General features: G+C 48.7%; 1 protein-coding gene across 5 annotated transcripts in view; it reads left to right on the top strand.

The window, feature by feature from the left end:
* Positions 1 to 24,787, top strand: part of KIF16B (kinesin family member 16B) — a 301,307-nt gene that overhangs the window by 179,314 nt on the left and 97,206 nt on the right. For 3 of the 5 annotated variants that reach the window (XM_018056936.1, XM_018056935.1, XM_018056933.1), the window contains exons 18-20: positions 19,895 to 19,927; positions 20,297 to 20,350; positions 22,009 to 23,301. In XM_018056936.1, coding sequence (XP_017912425.1) covers positions 19,895 to 19,927; positions 20,297 to 20,350; positions 22,009 to 23,301 — 1,380 coding nt within the window. The remainder of the gene's footprint in view (positions 1 to 19,894; positions 19,928 to 20,296; positions 20,351 to 22,008; positions 23,302 to 24,787) is intronic. The other 2 variants (XM_018056937.1, XM_018056934.1) reach the window with 1 other exon arrangement.

Below are 24,787 nucleotides of genomic sequence, written 5' to 3'. Positions count from 1 at the left end.
TTAAATAGCTTGCAGGATGCACCGTCTTGGAGAACTTGCGATGAAGCAGCCGAAAGAAGTGAACTTCTTCCTGCCGTTAACAGAGAGCAGCATCAGTTACCGGCGGGCCTCGGGCTGGGTTCCAGAGCACCGTGATAGAGCAAATATTGCCTTATAGAGAGTTGTACCAAGTGATTGGTTTCCCCATCCTTTTAAAAATTATGCTTATACTGTGTTACTTCATTTTATTTAGCAGTAAAGAACCTGCCTGCCAATGCAGGAGATGTAAGAGACACAGGTTCAATCTCTGGGTTGGAAAGATCCCCTGGAGAAGGGCATGGCAACCCAGTATTCTTTCTTGGAGAGGCCCATGGACAGAAGAACCTGGCGAGCTATAGTCCATAGAGTCACAAAGACTCGGAGCGACTTAGCATGCATGCACGCACTCCATTATATTGTATGTTAAGTGTGCAGTAGGATTCTGTCTAAAAAATATACGTACTTTAATTTTAAAAGTTTATTGCTGAAAAATGCTAACCATCATCTGAGCCTTCAGTGAGTCATAATGTCTTTGCAACAGTAACGTAAAAGATCACTGATCAGATCACCACCACAAATACCATAATGAGAAAGTTTTCAGTATGGAACGTGTTACTGAAGTGTGACGCAGGCCTGAAGTGAGCAAACGCTGCTGGGAAGATAGCACTGGTTGACTTGTTCGATGTAAGGTTGCTACAGACCATCAGTTTGCTTAAGGAAAAAAAAGGCAGTATCTGTGGAAGTGTGGTCAAGTGAGGTCTGTCTGTGCTGACTTAGCCTTTTTCTTTCCTGTCCTGGAATGTAACTCCACTGCGAGCCACTTTAGATGGTGAGCGCCTTTGTTTTCCATGAGCTGTAGAGTTCCGGGCGCCATCTGTCTTCATTCGGTCCCTTTAGCCTCGCGTTGTCTGCGCAGTGGCGGCATTTCTGTTTCCCTTGTTGTATTGATGTACTTGTATGATCTAAAGCTGAATTATGCGGCAGCTGCGGAAGGGACTTGCCCTGTGCAGTGATGGATGGCAGTTACAGGCAAGGGTGGAAGGTAGTGGATTCCTCTTCATCCTACAGAGCAGCGTGATTCTCCTCCGAAGCAGCATCTTGTACTAATTTGATTATCTGCCACACGCTGTCTGTAACTGGTTGACTCATCTGATTAGAGCTTGCTGCCGATTCAGTCATGGGTTCCTGATGTACATACATGTCTGTTGTTGCTCCCAGGCCTTTGCTGGAAACGTGCCGTTTCCTCTTCTTGGCCCACTCGTCCCCATGGCCATTTGCTCTTCACGTGCTAAAGCCCACATCGTCTCTAAGATCTCGGTTTATTTGTGTTTTTGTACTTTTAATTTTATATTGGAATGTAGCCGATTAGCAGCGTGATAGTTTCAGGTGCACAGTGAAGGGACTCAGCCACACATTCTGCCCCAGAGTCTTCCTCCCAGCCCGGCTGCTGCGTGACGTTGAGCAGAGTTCCCTGTGCTATGCAGTAGGGTAAGATCCCAGTCACTTAGATGTCACTTCCTCAGGGAGGCCCTGCCAACCCCAACCCAGATTTCATTTCCCTGGCTCTTCACTCAGAGCATTTTCTTTTATTTATTTATTTATTTTCCATCATTTTGCCTGTGCTGGGTCTTCATTGCTGTCAGAGATAAAGAACAAGTTCACAACTGGGGTGAGTTTTTTTTTTTTTTTAATTGATTACTTTCTGGTTGCTCTGGATCTTTGTTGCTGCACGCAGGCTCTCTCTAGCTGTGGTGTGTGGGGGCTCCTCTGTAGTTGCAGTGCAGAGGCTTCTCCTTAGACTCGCTTCTCTTGTTTTGGAGCATGGGCTTAGGGGTGCACGCCCGGGAGTTGAGCCTCACCGGCTCTAGAGGGAGGGCTCAGTGTTTGTGAGCATAGATTCAGCTGCTGCAGGTTAATGTGGAATCTTCCCAGAGCAGGGGTGGAGCCTGTCTCCACTGCACTGGCACGTGGACCCTGAGCCGCTGGACCACCAGGGAGGTCCTGTGGTGGCACTTAAAATAGACGGTAAGATTGTGTCTCTCGGAGCAGCTCTTTGCTGGCTCTTGATCTGTGTATTTAGTAAAATGCTTTTAGTATATTTAATGGAAAGCTTTGATTTTTCTTAATAACTCACTCCTGCTTCTAAGTAAGTGTTCTGAGATTGTTGATTGTGTGTGTGTGAATTGTTGTGCCCGAAGGAGGACCCTCTGCCCCCTTCTTTTCTCCCAGATCATGACGCTAACCTTGAAAAGCCGTGTCCCACATCAGTGACCTCAGATATTTAGTCACCATCAGCAGCCCCCAGATTTTATGATCTTCTGAGGTTAGTCATCATCATTGCTGGAGATGAATGGAAATGAACTAGAAATGTGTAGGAGCAAAAAGGAAGTAAGACGGTTGCTATAATCAGGGTAGATTAAGAAAAATGTTTGAAACAGGTAGTTTGTCTCATTATAAATTGGAATGCTTATTACAAAAAATAACACATTCAGAAATGAATAAAGTAATCACAAGTATTCACAATCCTTCCACCAGGAAATAATGACTGGTTTATATTTATAATATTTACTTATATTTTATACTCTATATATTTAATTGTGCACTGGGTACTGTAATCATGCATTATAAAGAGTATTTTTAAAAAACAACATTGAGCTCACACTTGATATACAGCTCCATGTTTGGCTTTTCGTTTTACTGTTTTCCTGGAAGTTTGTGCCCAGGCCACTGAAGACTTGTCTTCCTTCCATGTTTCTATCACCATGTAACTCTTGCTTCATCACTGATGACTTTTGGGACTGTTTCTTCATTTTGCCCCCATAAATTATTGGTTGTGTTCAGTCACTTCAGTAACGTTCAACTCTTCGCTACCCCATGGACTGTAGCCCACCAGGCTCCTCTGTCCTTGGGATTCTCCAGGCAAGAATACAGGAGTGGTGCCATGTCCTCCTCCAGGGGATCTTCCTGACCCAGGGATCAAAGCTGAGTCTCCTGCATTGCAGACAGATTTTTAACTACTGAGCCACTGAGGAAGCTCAGATTTTTTATTACATTGCAGTTAATGAGCTTGTGTAAATCTTTCCTGCTTTAATGTTCTTCTTTTTTTTTTTTCTTTTTTGGCCTTGCCATGTGGCATGCAGGATCTTAGTTCTCTGACCCGGAATCCAGCTTGCACCCCAACGCTGAAAGTGTGGCGTCCTAACCACTGGGCCAGCAGGGAAGTCCCCTGCTTTACTATTTTATCAGCTAAATCCACACACCCTGGAATTCTCCATTTGACAGTGCCTTCTGCTTACATTACAGTAGCAAGCGGAGGGACGGAGAGAGATGTCAGAGAAAAATAAGGAATGGGAAGCTTGAGACCTAGAAGAGGCGATGGCAGGGGCAGGCTGGGGTGGACAGGAAAACCCTGAGATCACAGGTGCTGCCAAGACCTCCCTCAGTCCGTGAGTTTCAAGCCCTGCCTGGTTGAGCACGTGAGTGTCGTGTCCCTTAGCACTCTGTGAAAGGTGCACAGGTGGGCCAAGCAGACCGGAGCTCTTCACCTCAGGGGTGTCTTGCCAGGGCAGAGGAGCTGTGGTGCATTTCAGGTCTTTTTCGAATGTTCAGACCCCCTCCTCTGCCCTGTCTTTCTCTGTACCCACAGATATGCACAGCTTTTCTTTTCATAAATGAACCTTTTCCTTGGTTACCCCATGTGGATCCCACCAAACTGTTTAATCAGACTGATGTACCATGTACATTTCCAGCCTAGAGATTGCTCCCGGATATCATGGGGCATCTGTGTTCTAAGGTTGCATGATATTAAACGGTGTTGTCGGGTGTTAGTTCATGATTTGGAAATCTGTCCAAGATATGGATGAAGAGGAAAGCGTTTCTCGTGTGTGTGTGTGTTCACCTGTGGTGTTGAAAGCCATTTACCAAGACGTTGTGATCATGGTGAAGGGCCTTACTGTATTTTCCTCCCCTGTATTTTCTGCGTTTGCTGCAGTTAATCATTTTCGCCTTGAGTTTGGAAGCACTGCAGGGTGTCATTTCTTAGGGCACAGAGAGCTCTGCCCTGGCTGATGTCGTCTGCTGCTTGCCCAAGCGTTCTGTCACTCTCTGTAACGAGCGTCAGGCTCTGAGAGCTGAATACCTGCTCTGTGCCTTGCGGAAGGCCCTCAGGTTACCAAGTCGGCTCAGGTGGTCTCTGTCCTCCAGGTGGACAAGCTCCGTCCGTCCTCTAGATCTGCACGGCCCCGGGGGGGTCTGGGCCCCGGCCCCCTTTGGGCCGCAGCTGCTCTCGCTCTGTCTCTGCTCCCTGGTTCTGTCGGCTTTCACCACGCTAGTCTTGTTGTGTGCTCCGGTCTTTAGCCTGGCTTCCCCCACGTGTGGCACCAGCTGCATCCTCGTGGTCACGCTCTTCCCTTAGCTCTCCCCCACCCTTTCCTGACTTCAGTCTTTTTCACGCGTTTACTACACGAAAGTCTCACTGTTAGTTAGCTACCCACCTCCCCCCACCCCAGAGGCTTCCCTGGTGGCTCAGATGGTAAAGAATCTGCCTGCAATGCAGGAGGCCTGGGTTCAATCCCCGGGTCAGGAAGATTCCCCTGGAAGAGGGCATGGCAACCCACTCCAGTTTTCTTGCCTGGCTAGTTCCATGGACAGAGAAGCCTGGAGGGCTGTAGCCCATGAGCCACTAACACTTTCACTCACTCTCCTCCTTCCCCCCAAGAATGGAAGGCTTAAGATGGCGGGGACTTGGTTCCTTCTGCAGAGTCTCAGGGCCTGGGACACAGATAGCATGCTGATCAAGTGAGCTAATGACGCGTGAACCACTGGCCCCTCTGCTTCGTGCTCAGAGCCTTGCTTGTTTCTTTTGTCTCCCTCCTGCTGTTTTTCTTCCACCTCATTTCCCCTCTCCCCACATCGTGGCCATCATCCTTCTGTCCATTTGTGAAGGCCCCGCTCAGATAGACGGTGCAGCCTCCTCCGATCGCTGCAGCTGTAACTGTCCTCCCTCCACCCCAACTCCTGTTAAAAATGAGACTTTCTCTTTGGGCTCCTCACGTTCCGTGTGATCGATATGCACACATATTTCATTTCCCTTACGGTTCACTCTGAAGACCTGAAGGCAATTCATCTGTTCTGTACGTCTAAGACGCTACCTTGCACATAGTAGGGGCTTGTTAAAGGCTTGTTGGGTGTGTGACCAGCATGGCTGAACGAAGGCGGGGACGTGCCTTGTGGCGCACTGTTCTGGCGTGTCTGACGGGGAGAGGTCCCTCTTGGAGCTTTGGGCCGCCTTTAACTCTGGGAGGCTGTGTCTGGGGTGCAGGCTGCTGTGCTTTGGTTGAGTAGGGGAGACAGAATTCTAGAGTTGAGGCAGGGATGGAGGAGGAGTAGGAAGTGGTGGACTTTTCTCTTGGCTTCTGGGAAGAGGAGGTCGCCTTGGGCGTCTCCCCGTGCCTCGGTCTCCTGGTCCGTACAGTGTCAGGAGGACAGGAGCTGGATGCAGGGGTGTGTGCCAGGTTGATGGCTTGGTCCCTTGAGTCCCATTTTGTTCTAATTCTGTGGTCTTAGGTTTCATCAGGTAGGCCTCCTGGGTTTAACATGTGGTTCTGGCTGTCTTTATTAGAGCAGGTTATGACACTATTATGAGAAATAAGCTGCAAAGAAACTCAACTTAAAATGCTTATGGTATCAAATTTTACTATTTTTTCAAAGCAATCTTCATTTCTTTGAGCACTTACCATTTGCAATACAGAAGGCTTAAGACTGGCTTCTGGGAAATCTTTACTAGTACTTTGTAGACCAAGGATTTGAAAGTTCATTAGAAAACCACTCCCAGAGTCCTGGGGCTACTTTTACTATAATCTTCGACGTCTGCCTTAAAGGGGTTTAATTTCACACCTTCCTAGATCAAATTGCATTGTGCAGTTGATGTAAGCTCTTGGAATTACAGCTGTATGAACAGAACACTGTGCTATAGGATAGCATAATTTGAAGGGGGAAAGGGGGACTCTAGGAGTGATTGATGTGGCAGTTTCAGTTGTCTCGACAAGCAGCTTTCTCATGCTAGCAGCTTTCTGACGCTCATAGGAAGGACTACAGGGCCTCTCTAGGCAGGGTCTAGTCTGGAAGAAGGGCCAGGTTCTTCTTTCAAGAGTTTCCCTTTGCCTCCCTTGGGGTAGCATCTGGTTTCTGCTCAGCCTTTAAAGAACATCTTGAATGACAGGGTTCTCAAGGTCAGGGAAATAGTTGGATGGGACCTGCGCAAACTCTCACACCCAAATCCAAACCCTAGTCTTCAGATCCCCTAATCTCCGTGGGATTTGCTTTCTCTATGGTGATTTTCTTGCTGGGAAAATCCCATGGACAGTAGAACCTGGTAGGCTATAGTCCATGGGGTCGCAGAGTCAAACATGACTGAGCGGCTTCACTTTCTCTTTCATGGTGATTTGAGACTGGCTGGAAGGGCGTTCCCGAGGGTGGAAGGGTAGTGAGAAGATTGGCCGTTCTGGGCTGAACCACTATAGGACCCATTGTGGTTGTGGTCAAAATCTAGTCCCTTGTAAGGATGTAGGAGAAGGGAACCTTCTACACTGGTTCTTTCCAGCACCTTTCCATTTATCCCTTACCTCTGGACTGGGTCCAAACATCTGTCTGGCAACAGAGCAGACAGAGATTCTTTCAAAAATGACATATGCTTGATTAGAACCAGCTGCATAATTTGCAGTGCTCAGTGCATAATGAAATGTATTATTAAGAATTTCAGGATGATGATAGCAGAGCATCACATGAGTGCAGGGCCCTGGGCACCTTCACGGACTGACCACCCGTGAGGTCATGCCTGGATTTGATGATAACCTGCAAGTCACATAGGAAAAAGCCCGGCCTCCCCACTGACCAAGAACTTTTCCCTTGCCTGTTCTCGTACCTCCTGTACGAGGGGCTGCCTCCCCTTCGGCTCGTCTCCCTCGTGGGGTGAGCGCTCCCTCCTGGTCTGAGCTCAGCATCCATGTCCCGCCCACTTCCCCCTGCAACTGCCACTCAAGTGTTGACTGGGCCGCAGTGGCCACTTTTCTCCTTTCAGAAAGTGAAATGAGAGGTATCAAACTCATGGCCACTGATTTTAAAGCATTAAAAATTTTCTTTTTTTCTTTTTTCTCTCTTGATAATCACAGTCTCACTTTCAGTGTAATGGTATGAATGGAGAAATTCCCACCCCCTTGTGTTTTCATTGTCAGTAATAACAGGGATATAATTCGCAAGATGTGCAGTGATGTCTCCAAATGCTAGATGTCTTTTAATGCACAAAAGAGGTCATGTCTCATCAGATGGATTGTATGCTGGCCCTAACATGGTGTGTGTACTTCCAACTGTCATTTAAAAACACTAAAAACAGCTGCAAAAATTATATCCTTTTGTGATTTTCCTTTTAATTATAACATTTAGGAAATTACCATTTGGGGCCAAGATAATTCCCGTAAAGCAAGTTAGTGAATTATACTTATTTAAAATGAAGCCATATTAAAGTACAATTACAGTAGATACTCTTTCCTTGATATTAACAAACATTTATATTTTACAGTCTGTTGAGGTTTTGCTCTTTGAAATAATTATCATTGATTATGGAAAAAGGTGCATTTTTAAAGTATGATGAGTAAATATGTAATATTTAATAGAAGCCAAACAGTACCAGCAACAGCTGATATCACCTCATGTTTAAAATATAGTTCCTGACTTTGTAATTATGACTCTCTCCACAGACTATTTAGAAGTTTAAGACTGAGCATCTTTATCTATTTAACTCTTAATTTCGAGGAAATGGAAATCGCTATTTATCGAGGGGTCTTCTCTCTCTCTGTCTTTGACCGCTCATCTTCAGCCTGGAGGGCCCCTCCTTCGCCGCCGGTCGCTGCCGTGTCTGTGGTGGCCACCACTGGGCTCCTCCTTGTCTCTGGGGATCACATACGGGAAGCAGATTTGTGCCCCTCCTGTGTACAGGCGCTCTGCAGATGGTTCACGGGTATTGTCTCATTCCACACCTGTGTCCTGGGTAACCCCGTCCATCTCTGCTCCCTTCCCGCCTGGATGCTGGTGAATCTCAGGTCTGTGTCTCCGTTCTTGAGAAGGCTCCAAGTATCAGATCTCTGTATTCCCCCTGCTTGCTGGACAGCTCAGTTTGGTTAATCCTGGAACCATTAGATTCAATACATGTAAAACTGAGCTTCCTTTCTTGAAGGCAGAATAGAGACAAACGGTGGCCTCTGGAGTCAGTTGATTCACTTCTCGCGTGTGAAGCGGGGGAAAGATGGCACCTAGCTCACGGGGCCGTGGTGAGAGACGGGGTGTGGCCTGACTCTTCTGTGGATGCTGAGCGCCCCCCACCTGCACCGCTGTGAGCACAGCCATGGCCGCCCGCTGCTTCTCCCCTTCCCCACTGGGCTTCTCCTTGTCTCAGGTCATGGACGAGAGGCAGACTTGTGCACCTACTATGCGCAGGCACGCTGCAGATATTTCATATGAACTGTCTTGTTTGATGGGATGGGTGTTTGTCTCCTTTGAGGGGACGCCTATTATTTTCTTCTAAGTCTGTGCAAATTAAGCATCCAAGGTTAAATAAATCATGCTTAGCCTCCGGACCACCAGCCTTTGTATTCAGACCAACTGACCTTTGAGTGCAACCTCTTGGCTGTAATGCTCTGCCTCCCCACCCACTGTGTGACCCTGCCAGGAACCGTCTTTGATTCTTTCTTTCCCATCACAGCTCCCGGCACAATGCAGCCGACTGCCAGGTTCTGTCACCTTGACGACTGCGTATCGGAAGATATCAGCACTTCTTTACCCCAATTATGTTGGGTCCTGCCTCTGTCATCTCTTGTATCCATGATGGCACTGGCCTCCTGATCTATTTCTTGGCTTCTCCTCTCACCTGTCGTCTGTGGGCTCTCCAACAACCCTGTTCCAAGATACTTTTCTGCCACCATCTTTAGGGTCAAATTCAGAGTCCTCAATATAACTTCTTAGGCCCTGCACCCTGTAGTTTCTGTACTCCCATTGAACTTTGGATCTTGCCTCCCTCCATGTGCCCCCCACGCCACCCCGGCCCCACCCAGGAAGCCAAGGCTTGGCTTTATGAAGCTTTTCCTGAGTTTCTTCATCATCTTGAGGAAGACTCATAGCCTAGGTGGAAATTCCCATGAGAGTCTTGCCTTGATTCTCATCCTGCTAAATTCTGAGATCTGCACCTGCTCTGTTTGTTATATGGTAACCCTGTCCTTCCTCACTCTGGCGCGTGACTCACTGGGAGCACTTCCTGTTTTTACCCCATTGTCCCTTACAGACTGGAAGCCCCGTGAGGGCAGGGGCCACAGCTCCCTTCTGAGACACTGTATCCCCTGTGCCTTGCACAGCACCTGGCACTGGGCTCAGTGAAACACGTAGGTGCTGAGTGTCAGCCTGAAGAAGAAGATGCCAAATCTCACATGTTACGACCCTTGGAGACCTGCAGTTACCAACAGTTGCAGAGGTTGGCACAGATTTTAGTATCAAGTTGGTTCAGGGCCTCCCTCTGCTACTTGGGTGCTCCAGGCCTCAGTTTCCTGGTTTATCAAGTGAGGATGAGGCCTGCAGAGGTTCGAGGGCACAGCACGCTCAGCACCTGCGAGTTGTGAACTGTCCTGTGAGAGGGGTTGGTTGTTGTGTGTTGTTGTTTTTTCCGCACCGCAGTGTTATGCCTGCAGTCCAAGTCCCCACAGCTGAGAAAACAAGACATCCATGGCAATGCAAACGCAAAAAGGGAATTTATTGCTAGCTCGAGCCAGGGCCCTGACCACATCCAACACAGTGGAATAGAGCCAGAGCCCCGAGCCCTGGATTACAGTAGTATTGATAGGTTTAGGACAAAGACAGGGAGTTAGCAAGGTTGGATTGGTTATAAGAGTTTCTTTGCATCTACTAATTGGCTAGATTTTCCTGCGCACAGGCTTTCTTAGGAGATTTCTATCCCCATCCCGATTGGCACAGACCAGGCTACGGGGAGCATGCTGAGTCCTCCCGTCGGGGGTAATTAATTTTGATCCCGCCTGGGCAGTGTCTCGGCTGTTTCCGGGATGCTTGTTCTGGCCTATTTTAGTCATGGCCTCCATCAGGCCTCAACATTCCCCCCTTGTCCTTTGATCACGGAGAGGAATCCTCCTCTCCATTCACTGCCTGGTATTGTTGTCTTAATACCATTACCTGAACTGTACTGACACGTTCTCTTACAAAGGTTATTAATCTGTTTAAAATACATGGGCCGATGGTAAGAATGAGTAGGAGTATAATGAGTGGTCCGAGCAAGGTAGAAATTGGTGTCATTAGCCAAGGAGATTGATGGAACCAGGACTCGAGCCATCCCTCCTGGGCTTCTCGCTCTCTCTTGCTCAGTGCTAATCCTTCTCTCACTTTTGCCATAGACTCTCTCACCACCCCAGTGTGGTCTGCATAGAAGCAACATTCCTCTCCTAAGGCCGCACATAATCCGCCTTGTTGCAGGAAGATCAAATCTAGGCCCCTCCTGTTCTGCAAAACCACTTCTGATAGTGAAGTAAGGGACTTCTCAAGGTGGCTGATTGAGCTTTCTAATCTTTTGATATCAAGATCAATGGCTGCTCTTAGGCTAGAATAGTGTTGATTCTGCATTATTAAAGAGTATATCCCAGTTCCGGCCCCGGCTGCCCCTAACCCCAGTAGGACTGTAAGGGTTAAGGCTGAGACTGGCTCTCTCTTAGACTGGTGTGAAGCCTCTAGTTTTGGGAGGATTTCATTATTGGAGTGATAGAACAGTCGGGGGACTAATAGTACCAATACACAGAAATCTTTGGAGTTATTTAACACCCGCCCGTGAACACAAGGGGCTAAGCCTGTGGAGCAGGCCCACAAATTGTCCTGGGGAAGCACCAGGTACCTGTTTGTCACTGTAGAATTTATAGATTTGCAGAGGTGTTGGTAGGTTTGGGGGACATTTCCTATGCAAAGGTCCCACCTGGTTACTTGTTGGAGGGTTAATCTGGCGTTTCCTTTCTGCTGCCATCGGCAAGCTGCGTGGTTTTGGGTTGGACTGTAACTTCCTGGGACAGCTATACCTTCATAATAAGGGGGTTTGATGTCATAACATAACCAGCAACTGCTAGTCAGATCCGGGCGTGTGGAATTTAGAACCCGATAGGAGTTGATTATCATATTAAATAATGGGTCTTGCTCGTCTTTAATGCTAGGTCCCATATGGCTAACTGGAGGTGAGTTGCTTGTATTAGTAACGTAGGGCCCGGAAGGCGTTTGGGTGGGTGCTCAGGCAGGGGGTGTGCAGGCTGAATGGGAGCATGGGTAGCCTCTCGTGGCACTAGGACTGAATTGGGCTCTATGCCCCGAGTTGGACCGATCTGTATGGGTCCTACTTATAACCTGACGGTGAACAGCAACCCACTGTTATATCCTGACTGATATAACCGAAGGCCCCAGGATTGTCTGGCTCCCCAACCAGGGAACCTCTTCCCTTCAGTTGAGAATTTGAGCCTTACCGGGTTGCAAAGAAAATTCATGCAAGGCCCAGTTATAAGGGACCCCCTTCTATGTCCCCCCAGTTAGCCCAGTGGGCCCCGGAACACAACCCAAGGTAATCAAGTCCCCACGAATAGGGGGCTCCCAATGGACTGTCCCCATTGACTCACATCCCTAATTGGCGCAATAAAACTCATTAGCCCCCCCGCAGTTATTGACGGTCACCCGGTCCCGTCTTCCTCCAGGGCACACATAGAAGGGTGTTTTCCTCAAGTTTGCCCGTTGGATGAAGTGGCTGTACCCAGGCCCTGAGTTAGTGGGGGGTCGAGTATTACACCTAATAATGCCAGCCCCACATTCAGGCTTGCCGGGCGTCTTTACCTCCCAGTTGCCGATGTCCCATGATCCTGCGGCCAAAAGACAGAGGTCGAACTCCAGGTCTGGCCACCAGGTGTTTTGGGGATGAATGGCCGAGGTGGAGTTAATTACTTTTCCCATAGTTGCACTCAGAATCATCCAAGTCAGGTTCATTGGTTGATGAGGGTTAGCGCTGATGGTCCCGGGGTCCAGGAAGGTGGCTATTATCAGAAGAGTCAGGTTGATCCGTCCAAGACCTGCTGCCGGGCGAGTTTCAATTTTAAGGGATTGGAGGGATGCAGTATCGGCTTCCATTCTCTTTGGGCCTTCTCTTGTTCTTTGGGGGTGGCCCGCCATGCGTGGCTGCAGTGTATCCAGGGTCCAATTCCGTTCACCTTGAGGGCAGTAGGGGTGGTAAGGAGAACAACATAAGGGCCCTTCCATCTTGGTTCCAAAGTCTTTGACTGATGTCTCTTGACCCAAACCCAATCCCCCGGTCCTATATCATGGGACGGGATCGTCCCTTCATTCTGGCTCTCATAAATTTTCCGTATCAGTGACCAGATATGTTTATGCACCTTACTCAAAGCTAGCATCTCCTGTTGGAAGGCACGTAACGAAAGGTGGTTTACTCTTTCCTTCAGACACTGGACAAATGAGGGGTGGACTTCCATATACAATTTCAAAGGGAGTCAGACCTAGTTTATAGGGGGTATTGTGCGCCTGAAAAAGCGCGAAGGGAAGGAGGGTCACCCAGTCCCCGCCAGTCTCAATTGCCAGTTTTGTTAAAGTTTCTTTTAGGGTCCGATTCACTCTTTCTACCTGTCCTGAGCTCTGGGGACTGTACTCGCAATGTAACTTCCATTTGGTCCCCAGGGCTGAGGCCGGTCCCCAGGGCTGAGGCCAGTCCCCGCACAATTTTACTCACAAATGCAGGTCCATTTTCAGAGCCTATAGATACCGGCAGCCCAAACCTAGGTATAATCTCTTCTAGGAGTTTCTTAGCCACCACTACTGCTGTCTCCTTTTTAGTGGGGTAAGCTTCTACCCACTGGGAAAACGTATCAACCAAAACTAGCAGGTAACGATACCCATACTTGCCTGGTCTTACCTCAGTGAAATCTATCTCCCAATGATGTCGTGGCCTTTCCCCCCGATATCTTACACCTGCGTGCTGTCCTTTTCCCGGTCTCATCATCTGATAGGCCTTGCAGGTGCGGACTATATCCTGGATGGTTTTCTTCTGTTGGGGAAACCACAGCTGTGCCGTTTGTAGGAGTGTCAAAGTCTTTTTTTCTCCCAAATGGGTGGTTTGATGTAAATGGATACAGAGATGCCTGCCCAGATCGGCAGGGAGCAACAGGTTGTCATCTTGGTCCTGATACCATCCGTTTTTGCCAGCAGGATGGGTGGTATTATCTTGCACCCAGCTCAAATCAGAGGGGGAGTATATGGGGCTTGGGGGGAGTGTTCCCATCCCCGGCGGTGGCAATCCCACAGTCAGTATATGGGCTTCGTGGTCTCCAGCAGCTGCCTCACGGGCTGCTGCATCGGCAGCATGGTTGCCTCGGGCCCTGGCACCCTCTCCTTTCTGGTGTCCGGGGATATGCACTATGGACACTGCCCGGGGCAAGTGGACCGCTGCCAAGAGTCTGCGAATCTCAGGCACGTTTTTAACCTCTTTTCCCTCCGCCGTCAAGAGCCCCCGCTCTTTATATATGGGGCCTTGAATGTGCACAGTGCCGAATGCATATCAGCTCTCAGTGTAATTAGTGACTCTTTTTCCTTTCGCCCTCTCTAGTGCTTGTATCACAGCTATCAGTTCTGCTTTTTGGGCGGATGTTCCAGGGGGCAAGGCCTCAGCCCAGATGACCCTCCCAGTGTTGTCTACTATGGCTGCCCCCGCTTTTCTCTGTCCATCCTTTATAAAACTGCTCCCATCCGTGAACCATACCAGCTCACTGTCCTTTAATGGTATGTCGCTGAGGTCTCTTCGTATGGTGGTTACCTCAGCTAACACTTCAACACAGTCATGGACGGGCCCGTCCTCCTCCGGGATGGGCAGCAGAGTGGCAGGGTTCAGAAAACAAGGTGTTTGAAAAGATATTCGGGGAGCATCCAGCAGCAGGGCCTGGTAGTGGGTTAAGCGAGCGTTAGAAATCCACTTACCCGCTGGCTGTTTGAGGATCCCCTCTATGGCACGAGGAGTGTAGACCAGGAGGCTCTGTCCATAAGTCAGCTTTTCAGCCTCATGGACAAGGAGAGCAGTGGCCTCAACGATACGGAGACAGGGTGGCCATCCCGCAGCTACTGGGTCCAGTCGTTTAGAGAGACATGCCACAGGCCGTCTCCACGGTCCCCATTGCTGCATCAGGACTCCCTTTCCTACTCCCTGCTTTTCATCCACAAACAGTTGAAACGGCTTAGCTGGGTCCAGAAGAGCAAGGGCTGGGGCTTCCAGTAACGCCTGTCGAAGTTCCTGAAATGCCCGCCTCATTGGCTCAGTCCAAGTCCAGTCTCTGTTTTCTCTGCTTCCTTCATATAGAGGTCGGGCCTTTTCAGCAAACCCCATAATCCATAGCCTGCAGTACCCAACCGTCCCTACAAACTCCCTCACCTGCTGGGGAGTCGTTGGCTCGGGGATCCGTAGAACAGTCTCTCTCTTTCATAGCCTGAGTCAACCATCTCTGCCCCTGTTTTATTTTATATCCCAAATAAATGACTTCCTGTCTAGCAATTTGGGCCTTCTTCGCACTTGCCCGGTACCCCAGTGTCCCCAAAGTCTGGAGGAGATCTCCTGTAGCTTTTAGGCATACCTCTTTAGTAGTAGCGGCCAGCATGAGGTCATCTACATACTGTAACAGAACAACATCGGGGTGGCTGGTTCTGTACTCACAGAGATCTTCGCCCAGAGCCTCACTGAACAACGTCAGTGAGTTTTTGAATCCCTGTGGAAGGCGAGTCCAGGTCAGCTGCCCCACAGTTTGGCTGTCCTCGTCAGTCCATTCAAATGCGAAGATCTCCTGACTCTGGGGAGCCAGAGGCAAACTGGAAAAGGCATCTTTCAAGTCCAAGATTGTATACCAAACATAGTCTGGTGACAAGCTGCTCAGGAGGGTATATGGGTTAGGGACAGTGGGATGAATGTCACTCACCCGTTTGTTGACTTCACGAAGATCTTGGACTGGTCTATAGTCTGTTCCCCCGGGCTTTTTCACAGGTAATAGGGGAGTATTCCATGGGGACCGGCACTTTTTGAGAATTCCTGCCTTTAGGAGTCACTGGATGTGTGGCATGATTCCTTGCCGGGCCTCCTGGCTCATGGGATACTGTTTCACCCTCACAGAAGTAGCATTTGCTTTTAATTCAACAACAATGGGAGGTCTTTGTTTAGCCAGTCCTACTCCCGCTGTCTCTGCCCAGGCCAGAGGGTATTTCTGAATCCACTGTTGCATAGCAGGATCCACAGCTACAGGGGGCTTTGGTGAATATAGTCTGTATTTATCTCTCAGTGCCAGGGATAAAACATGAATTGGTTGTCCAAGCCCGTCTATGACTGATATCCCCCCAGAGTCAAAGTGAATAGGTCTCTTCCTAATAAAGGGGCCGGACACTCTGGGATCACCAGAAATGAGTGGGACACCCATTGGGCTCCCAAGTCCACTTTTCGTTTAGTAGTCCAGTAATATCTCTTTGTCCCGGTGGCTCCCTGGACCAAGCTAGTCTTTTTGGACATTGGCCCAAAGTTTTGATTGAGAACTGAGTATTGGGCTCCCATATCCACCATGAAGCCGACCGGTTTCCCCTCCACATTAATAGTTACCCAGGACTTGGGGAGAGGTGCCGGGCCCTGACCCCCTAATCACTATCTTCCCCTGCGTATAAGACGTGGGTCCCTGGGGAAGGTTCCTCCTTTCTCACAGTCTTTCTCTTCAGATCTCTCTTGGGGCACTCATTTTCCCAGTATCCCTGCTCTTTGCAGTACGCGCATTGGTCTCTCTTTAGGGCAGGTCTGGCTGGTTTTTCCTTTCCTCCCGACTGGGTGTCTTTAGTTCTCGGGGCTTCGGGCCCCTTTCTCGTCCCCGCAAAGAGGATCTGAGCCAGCTCTTTCTGATTTCTCCGGTTTTCTTCAGCCCTATATTCCCTTTCCTCCCATCTAATCCGTTCCTCATATTCTCTTTCTTCCTGTCTAACCCGTTCCTCCCTCTCCTCAGGGGTCTCTCTGTTATTAAACACTTTTTCAGCTGCCCTCACCAGATCCTGTATTGGCAGTTCCCCCAGCCCTTCTATCTTCTGCAACTTCCTCCTGATATCTGGAGCTGCCTGGTTCACGAAAGCTAACAGAGCTGCTGCGCGTGACTCATCAGCCTGGGGGTCCATGGGTGTATACTGCCTAAAGGCTTCCATTAACCTTTCTAAGAAGGCTGCCGGGCTCTCCTTCGGCTCTTGTCTAATCAGATTTACTTTCGATAAATTCGTGGGTTTCCTGGCGGCTGACCGGAGGCCATGAGAGTCTGACGGTACACTCGGAGACGCTCCCTACCTTCAGCGTGTTCAAAGTCCCAGTTCAGCTGCATGGAAGGAAACCCTTCCTCCACTAGGTGGGGCTGCATGGTCGGTCTCCCATCCGCTCCAGGAACATGTTTCTGTGCTTCCGACAGAATTCGCACCCGTTCCTCCGTGGTGAAAAGCACCTGTAACAGCTGCTGACAATCATCCCAAGTAGGATTGTGAGTAAACAGGATAGTGTCTAAAAGATCAATAAGGCCTTGGGGTTTTTCAGAAAAAGAGGGGTTTTGAGCTTTCCAGTTACATAAGTCGCTAGTAGAGAAAGGCCAGTATTGGTAGTTCCGTTCCCTGTCAGGATTTGCTGGCCTGACCTGGACAGGAAGCGCTGGAACGTGGACGAAGGGGCCTCTTGGCTCCTGTAGTCAGACGAGTCTCTGCCCCCTCGGGTCCTTCCGCGAGTTCCCTGGGCTGCCCCCCCCCGCCGCTGCGGAGACGAGGGTTCTGAGTTCCCCCTTTGTTCTCCGGACGACACCTGAGGTACCTGCGGGAGCAAGGGTGGCGGGATATATGGGGGAGGCGAGATTTCAGTGTCTAAATCAATCAGACTAGGATATAGAGAAGATTCCTGGAGTATCAGTTTCTTCTGGCTCTCCCGTGCCTCACGGTCTTCTTCCTGGGGGGCCTCCACGACCAGGGCCTGTGGAACAGAAGCACTGGGGGGGTTGTGAATAAAGGGTTTCAGCCAAACTGGAGGGTCTTCTACTAAATTTTCCCAGACCAGGATGTAAGGAGCTTGGTCCAGATGGCCCCGAGGGTCAGGAGCCGTTATTCTTTCTTTAACAGCGCAGATGACCAGCAGGCCGAAAGTTCCCTCTGGTGGCCAGCCGACCTGAAATGTCAGCCATTCAGATGAGCATAGGGTTCTTAGCTTGCTCTTTTTTACTAGCATTGATAGATTCTGAGCCTTGGACTTAAAATCGGAAAAATGGTCAGTCATTACGGATAGTGGTGTAGAATAACTCTGACCCATGACGGCAACACCCACAATAAGCACACAAAAAGCAAGCACGGCGCCGGCTCACAGAGACGAGCGACAGACAGTAGATGAACAAATATTGGCCGAAAACACTGAACTAGGTTTATCCCGGGTTGCTGTTGTCCTGTTCCCCAAAGTTACCTTACCGAAGGGTGTCCACTGCCCACCAGACTCAGGATCGGGAGAAACGTTTTCCCCCGTTCCTTTACAGAACGGCTCACAGAACCAGCTGCCTTCCAGCTCGAATGCTGGGCCTCGGACTTATGCTGGCCGAGCAACTCTTTCGCCCCCTGACCTGATGCCGGCGTCCAGATATACTTCCTCCTAGTGAGGCTTCCCTTATGCCTGGAAGATGTTCTTCTCAGTCAGGGGATCCCGGACGAGGCCCCAAATGTTATGCCCGCAGTTCAAGTCCCCACAGCTGAGAAAACAAGACATCCACGGCAATGCAAACACAAAAAGGGAATTTATTGCTAGCTCGAGCCAGGGCCCTGACCACATCCAACACAGTGGAATAAAGCCAGAGCCCCGAGCCCTGGATTACAGTAGTATTGATAGGTTTAGGACAAAGACAGGGAATTGGCAAGGTTGGATTGGTTACAAGGGTTTCTTTGCATCTACTAATTGGCTAGATTTTTGCGCGCACGGGCTTTCTTAGGAGATTTCTATCCCCGTCCTGATTGGCACAGACCAGGCTATGGGAAGCATGCTGACAGGCTGAGTCCTCCCGTCGGGGGTAATTAATTTTGATCCCGCCTGGGCAGTGTCTCGGCTGTTTCCGGGATGCCTGCTCCAGCCTGTTTTAGTCATGGCCTCTATCAGGCCTCAACACGCAGGGCACGTGCAATCTTCCTTCTTCCACCAGGGCTCAAGTCCATGCCCCCTGCACCGTAAGGACAGGCTCTTAACCTCTGAAACTCCAGGGAAGTTCCTACGTCCTGTGACAGGTTTTCATTCAAACCTCTCAGAGCAGCATTTGGCTTATGACCGTCCTTTTGTGACATTGTCGGAGGAGAGCCTGTTGTCTGCTGATGATCACATTGAGCCAGTGTTCACAGAAAATAAAAATTGAGAATAAAGACAATTCAAGGAAAATCCTCAGATTTTGAAAGTGTTTTAGCCAGTGATTTTTTTTTTTTTTTGACTCTGCCTCTAAGAAGGCTAAGCTGTACTGAAGTCTCATACTAGGAATCATTCCCAAGGATCTGTTCACAATTATATAAAAAGAATGATCATACGTGAACTTTAATGAAGCCCTGCCTCTACTTAAGTGTAATGGCATGTAGATAAGGCTTGGAAATTGGCAGACACTCTTCATATAGATTTATGATTGACTTCTCATGGATGGCAGTACCTATAATCTACAGATCATTTTCATTTGACAGAAAAGTAAATATAGACCTAAATGATAAGTTTCAATGAAGGATTTAATATTTTTATTATGCATCATTAACTGGAAGCATTGCTCATAAAATAAATGAATTACCATGTTTTGGAAGCAGGCTGTTGTGGGTTCAAGTCCTGGTTCCTCCATGTCTTTCCCTCCTGATCTTGGACAAGTTCTTTCCCATCTCTGAGCTCTGGGCTCCTGATATGTTAATGGGTTTATGCTGTGTGCTGTCTTCAGGATTTGCTGGAAGGCAGAGTAAGCAAATGTGTAAACCGCTCAGCACAGCATCAGTTCTGCCCCCCACCCCCCCCCACCGCTGCCCCTGAGACATCTTACTCTCAGTTGTAACCCAAATTCAGCTGGTGACAGACCTGTTTGAAATTTCATTAGCTCGTCGTAAAGGTAACTGTTGCCAACCTGGATTTGCATGTTATCCAAGGACAACAGTTGACAATGAATTTTTCTATAGTGTCGCTTTTTGGCTGTATCTGCCATCCCCCACAACAAGAAAAGGTGTAAGTTTAACAATTGCAGTTCATGCTGTTTAAAAAGTATAATGCAACCTGGAAGTAATTCAAGCTAGTTATTTGAGAAGAAATCAACTTTTGTCATCCATATTTTAATGAGTTTTAAATTGCCCAGTGACCTTGCTCCCTTTATTTTCCTACCACTGTGGTCAATCTATTCATCATCTCTGTAGCCCCCAGGAGATGCTGTATCAAATAATTGCTGATTGTAGGTTTCTCAAGATCCTCCTGTATACAGTAGAACCGTCTATAAAGTAGTAAAAAGTATAAATTTGACTTTTGTGGGCAGTTATTATTGGTGCTTAGTTATTATTAGCACTATAATTATCCTGGGAAATGTGCAAAACCTAACAGCCAACTCTTTGGAGTATTTGCTTGAAGAAGTGGTTGGGAAATGTGATACGTATGAAAAGCCGTTTCAATTTGTGCATGACACTTGGCTATTAAGTATCTTACTGCTTTTCTTGTGATGTTTCCCCAGTTAACCTTAATTGATGTCTGTGCTCTCTTTCTCTACCTCCCTGACAGTTTTTTCCCTATAAAAGGACCCATTTGTCTAAGGTAGAGATTCTTCATTTTTTTGTACTAATCTGTGACTAAACTGCATGGAGTCAGCATGCTTCTCATTTAGAAGTCGTCTTTAACTCTGCTTCTTCCATACAGTGGAAGTGTTTCCACTATATGGACTTTCATATAGTGTTTTCTGTTTCCTTTTCTTCAAGTAAAGTGTGTTCCTTCTTGACCTGAATTCAAGCACCCCAAAGTATGTCTAATTTCTAATCATAGTTATAGAGCAGAGAATATGTTTTAAACTTGCTAATCCACAATGATTAAAAATCATGCTTGACAAACTGATGCACTTTGGAGAGAAAGAAAGAGTAAAAAAAGCACTTTCAGAAAAGTAACTTGCTTTTCATTTGATTTTCTTAGACTTGAATTTGAGCGGCAGCAGCGTGAAGAGCTTGAGAAATTAGAAAGTAAAAGGTAAGCCACGTGGTATGGAGTCTTACTAACACCACATAGGGGTGGGTGCCTGTATTGGTGTCTTAGACTGACTTCAGCTGCGTCTGTGTCGTTCCCCTCTGGCTCAGTGTCCATCCATTTACACATCTGATGACTGTAAGTCAATTTTCTTTAGCTGATTAATTTTACTTCATGTTTGAATTTTTAATTGTTTTTAATTACTAATTTTTTTTTTTTTTTGGCCATGCCACACAGCACATGGGATCTTACTTCCCAGACCAGGGAATATCTGTGTCCCCTGCATTGGGATGTGCAGAGTCTTACCCACTGGACCACCAGGACAGTCTCAATGTTTGAATTTTTTAAAATAGTTCATCTTCAAATACTTATGAGAGGAAATAAGTCAGTAGGCAAATTTACTACACTCATTAAATGTAATACTTCAAATAATAGATGTAGTCAAATTTAACTAAAAAGTATATCTTCCTTAATAATATCCCCTGAGTTTTAAAAAAGCCAAAAGAATGGCAATTCCCCTTCTTATGCCTTCTCACTTTTTAAACATCTTTCCTTAACGGTGATTGGCCATTTCTACAACCTTCTTTACTCCACCTCTGCATGTTCTCAGCTCCCTTTTCTTTTGAGGTGTGTCTGTGTGTGCACGCACCTGTGTGCAGACATGTGTGTGTGGTTATTTAATTGATTTGGAGACGGTTTTTTAATATGTTCTGAATATAATTCTTTGAAAAAGCTGTATTTTTTTTTTCTGTTCTATATAACAAGCCAAGAAATGAACCGACAGATACTAGCATAGAAAGTAAGGCCACAGAAAATCTGTACCCTGGATATTTATTTCCTGGAACGTGGAGTCTGGAGGTTACAGATGAATTGGTTTAGCTCCCAGCATCATGTAAGATAGGGCTTGGGTGGGTCAGGAGAGAGACCGTGCACCCACACTCCTGCTCTAGAGGCCATCCCTCCCAACCTTGGAACACTGAGTTAGCACTCAGTGGGCACCCTTTGCTCTCTCAGACGCATGACATGTAGCCCCTGGAATCATGCATTTAAGTATTTTAATGGAGATTGCCATTATTTTCAATGTTATGCATTAATAAACTAATATTTTGGGTCATTTGGTGATTGCCATTTGTCCTAAACTAGTGATTAAATGCTCAACAGCGTGTAGTTATTTGACCTGGAACAATGAAATGTTGATTATGTTGACTTTGATATTTGACCCTGATGAGTTGAGGACAGCATAAGCATTTTTATTTAATGTCATTTTGTCACCGAATTTCCACTGAGTTTTAGCCACTGGGCTGAATAGAATTATTCACATTTAAATTTAAATTGGGCACGGCTCTTTCTCTTTGAGCTCAGGGGTCTTTTAAAATTATATCATGCATAACACATTATGCTTATAGGCAATACAAAGAAATGATATCAGAGGCTACTTGAGAAGATTAGGCAAATGATATGTTGGACAGTTACAGAGTAAAAAAATTAAACAGCAGGCCACCGGATATTAAAAGGAAAATGTTGTTCTCAGTCTTTCTTAAAACTTTAGTGAAGGGTGTGCAGTGTACGCCCATTTCCAGGATGTATCAGTTCAGGGAGAAGTCAGAGCAGCATGTGGAGCTAGTGATCAAATAATGATCCATCACCGCTTTACGTTTCAGAAAACTCATAGAAGAGATGGAGGAGAAGCAGAAATCCGACAAGGCGGCGCTGGAGCGGATGCAGCAGGAGGTGGAGACGCAGCGCCAGGAGACGGAGATGGCGCAGCAGCAGATCCGAAAGCAGGAGGAGAGCCTCAAACGGCGCAGCTCGCACCTGGAGAGCACGCTCAGGGACCTGCTGGCCGAGAAGGAGCGCTTCGAGGAGGCGAGGCAGCGGGAGCAGCAGGAGACGGAGCTGCAGAAGCAGCAGCGGGAGGAGGAACGCTTCCTGCGTGTCCAGGAGGAGCTCCAGCGCCTGCAGGAACTCAACAGCCACGAGAAGGCCGAGAAGGTTCAGATATTTCAGGAGCTGGAGCGACTCAAGAGGGAAAAGGAGGAGCAGTACGCCAAGCTAGAGCAGGAGAAGCAGCGGCTGGAGGAGCAGGAGCGGGAGCAGGTCTTGCGCGTGGCGCAGCTGGAGGCGCAGCTCCGCGCGAAGCAGCAGCTGCTGCGGCCGCCGCAGCACGGGGAGGTGCAGCGCGCAGCCGAGGAGCGCCGGCACCTGGAGGGCATCCGCGCCGCTCTCCTGCGTGCCAGGGAGGCCGGGGCCGAGGGGGGCGGCGACAGCCCGGAGCTCGAGCAGGCGCAGCTGCGGTTCTTAGAGTTCAAGCGAAGGCAGCTGGCCACGCTGGCCAACATGGAAAAGGACCTGGTGCAGCAGAAGGACCTCCTGAAACGGGAGGTGGAGGAGGACTGGGAATTCCTCCGCGAGCGCGTACCATCTGGCAGCCAGGAAGAATTGAGGGGGTCGGAAAAGGAGGAGGAGGGTGGCGCGGACATCCTCTGGGCGGCCGGAGTGGTGGAGCGGACGCAGCCGGCAGAGGGCAGGCTGCAGTGTAAGAAGCGTCAGCTCCAGGACCTCCTGCAGCAGCATTTGCCCAGGCTGTCGGAGGAGAAGCAGAGAGTCCGTGAGATCCTCGATCGAGGTCCTCTCGACCTGGACAACACTTTGTACCTAGTGGAGAAAGAGATGGAAGAAAAGGAAGAGCAGCTCGCGCAGTACCAGGCCAGCGCCAGCCAGCTGCAGAAGCTGCAGGCCACCTTCGAGTTCACGGCCAACGTGGCCCGGCAAGAGGAGAAGGTGAGGCGGAAGGAGAAGGAGATCCTGGAGTCCCGAGAGCAGCAGCAGCGAGAGGCGCTGGAGCGCGCGGTGGCCCGGCTGGAGAGGAGGCACTCCGCGCTGCAGAGGCGCTGCGCCCGGGCCGCTGGCAGCGAGCAGGCCGGGCAGGAAGCCCTGGAGAAGGACCGGGAGAGGTGAGCGCGGCCCAGCGAGCACCGGCCATGCCTTCTGGGCCCCCGGGCGTTAGGTTGATGGCTTGGTTTCTCCCCTTGAGTGCTGTATCTCTGACTGATACATCAGTTAATGGCTAAGCCTTATTTTCTTTTTCCTTAGAATCCTTGTTTTAAATCACCATCCTAAAGTTGAAAAAAAACACACAAAAACCAAGTCCTGGTCTGTTAGCTCAGTGACCGCTGATCGTGTGTGTAATATTTTAATAAATATGGAATACTGAAGAGGCTTCCAGCCCGATTTCCCCACCCTCCCCCATTCTTTTTTCTTGATCTCCACCGCCCCCCCACCCCCTCCTGCCCACACCTCAACATCTCCGTGAGGATAAGCAGCACTTCCTCTGGTGAAGGATCTCTCCTGAGTTCCCAGGTTGTGTAGACACTGATTTCCACACCTGGCAGCAAACTGAAAAGACACCCCCCCCAACCCCCCAGCTCCCCGGGGGGTTCTTAGGGTTTGATGGGTGATTTCAGGATTCTGAATTAAACAATAAAGCTCTCCAGATGTTCTGAACACAGGTCTCTCCAGGCTCATTTGGTGATGATTTGCCGATACTACTTTGGAGGTTGTGAGCTAGGAGCCAGCGCTATTTTCATGGTTAAAGAAGAGTGTTTCTTTTTCACCACCTCTTAACTGTCACCATGCTTCCTGGATGTAGGGCCTCAAAACAAATAAATACACACACTGGAGGGTGCTTTTCTGCTAACCCTGTAGGTGTGATGCCAAGACTCTCAGCGAGACTGGCAGCCACCTGGTTTGCAAATGTCTCCAGATTTGGTGTTCTGCAAGGGGGCTTCGTCCTCTGCCCAGCCCCTTCCTGCCCTGCTTACCATGGATAGGCTCTTCCATCTTGGAGCCGCAGTGTTTGTCCTTACTCTTATGAGGAGGACATGGACCTTTTCTTTAGTAATTCCAGACCCTTTGGTCTATTGGGATCTTTTTTTTTTTTTTTTTGGTCTATTGGGATCTTAACTGAAGCCCTAGTACAGGGGGCTGGAAGGCTCCCTGCTGCCCTGAAGTCCTCCCCCTGCCTCCCACACCTTTCTAGGGGCTGCAGCAGAAGCCACCTGCTGGCTTCTCGGAGCCCAGCTTGACATGGGCAGAGGCTTGAGATCCATGCTGGTGACAAGGCAAGACCTACCGTGAGGTGTTGCTGGAGCCATCATCAGGGTCAGAACAGCCTGCTTTCCAACCATCTGCTTAAGTGATTCTCTTTACCAAGCTCCCTGGTGATTCTCTCAGGCACCACAGTGACAGATGAAACAATCAAAAACCACTATGCTGTGGCTTCAGAGAAGTAGGTCTGAGGCTTAAGACAGTGATCGTAAGTATGTTATGTCAGTGAAAATGCTGGACAAAGCTGCAGCCCCAGGAAAGGCAAAGCAGAGGAGGCGTGCTCTCCGTTTGTGCCCTGAGCTTCACAGCGAGAAGGCAGCAGGGCTTGGAGCC

This window comes from Capra hircus, chromosome 13 (assembly GCF_001704415.2).
Source record: "Capra hircus breed San Clemente chromosome 13, ASM170441v1, whole genome shotgun sequence".
NCBI classification, from domain to species: Eukaryota; Metazoa; Chordata; class Mammalia; order Artiodactyla; family Bovidae; genus Capra; species Capra hircus.
This window is presented reverse-complemented; position numbering and strand designations above follow the sequence as displayed.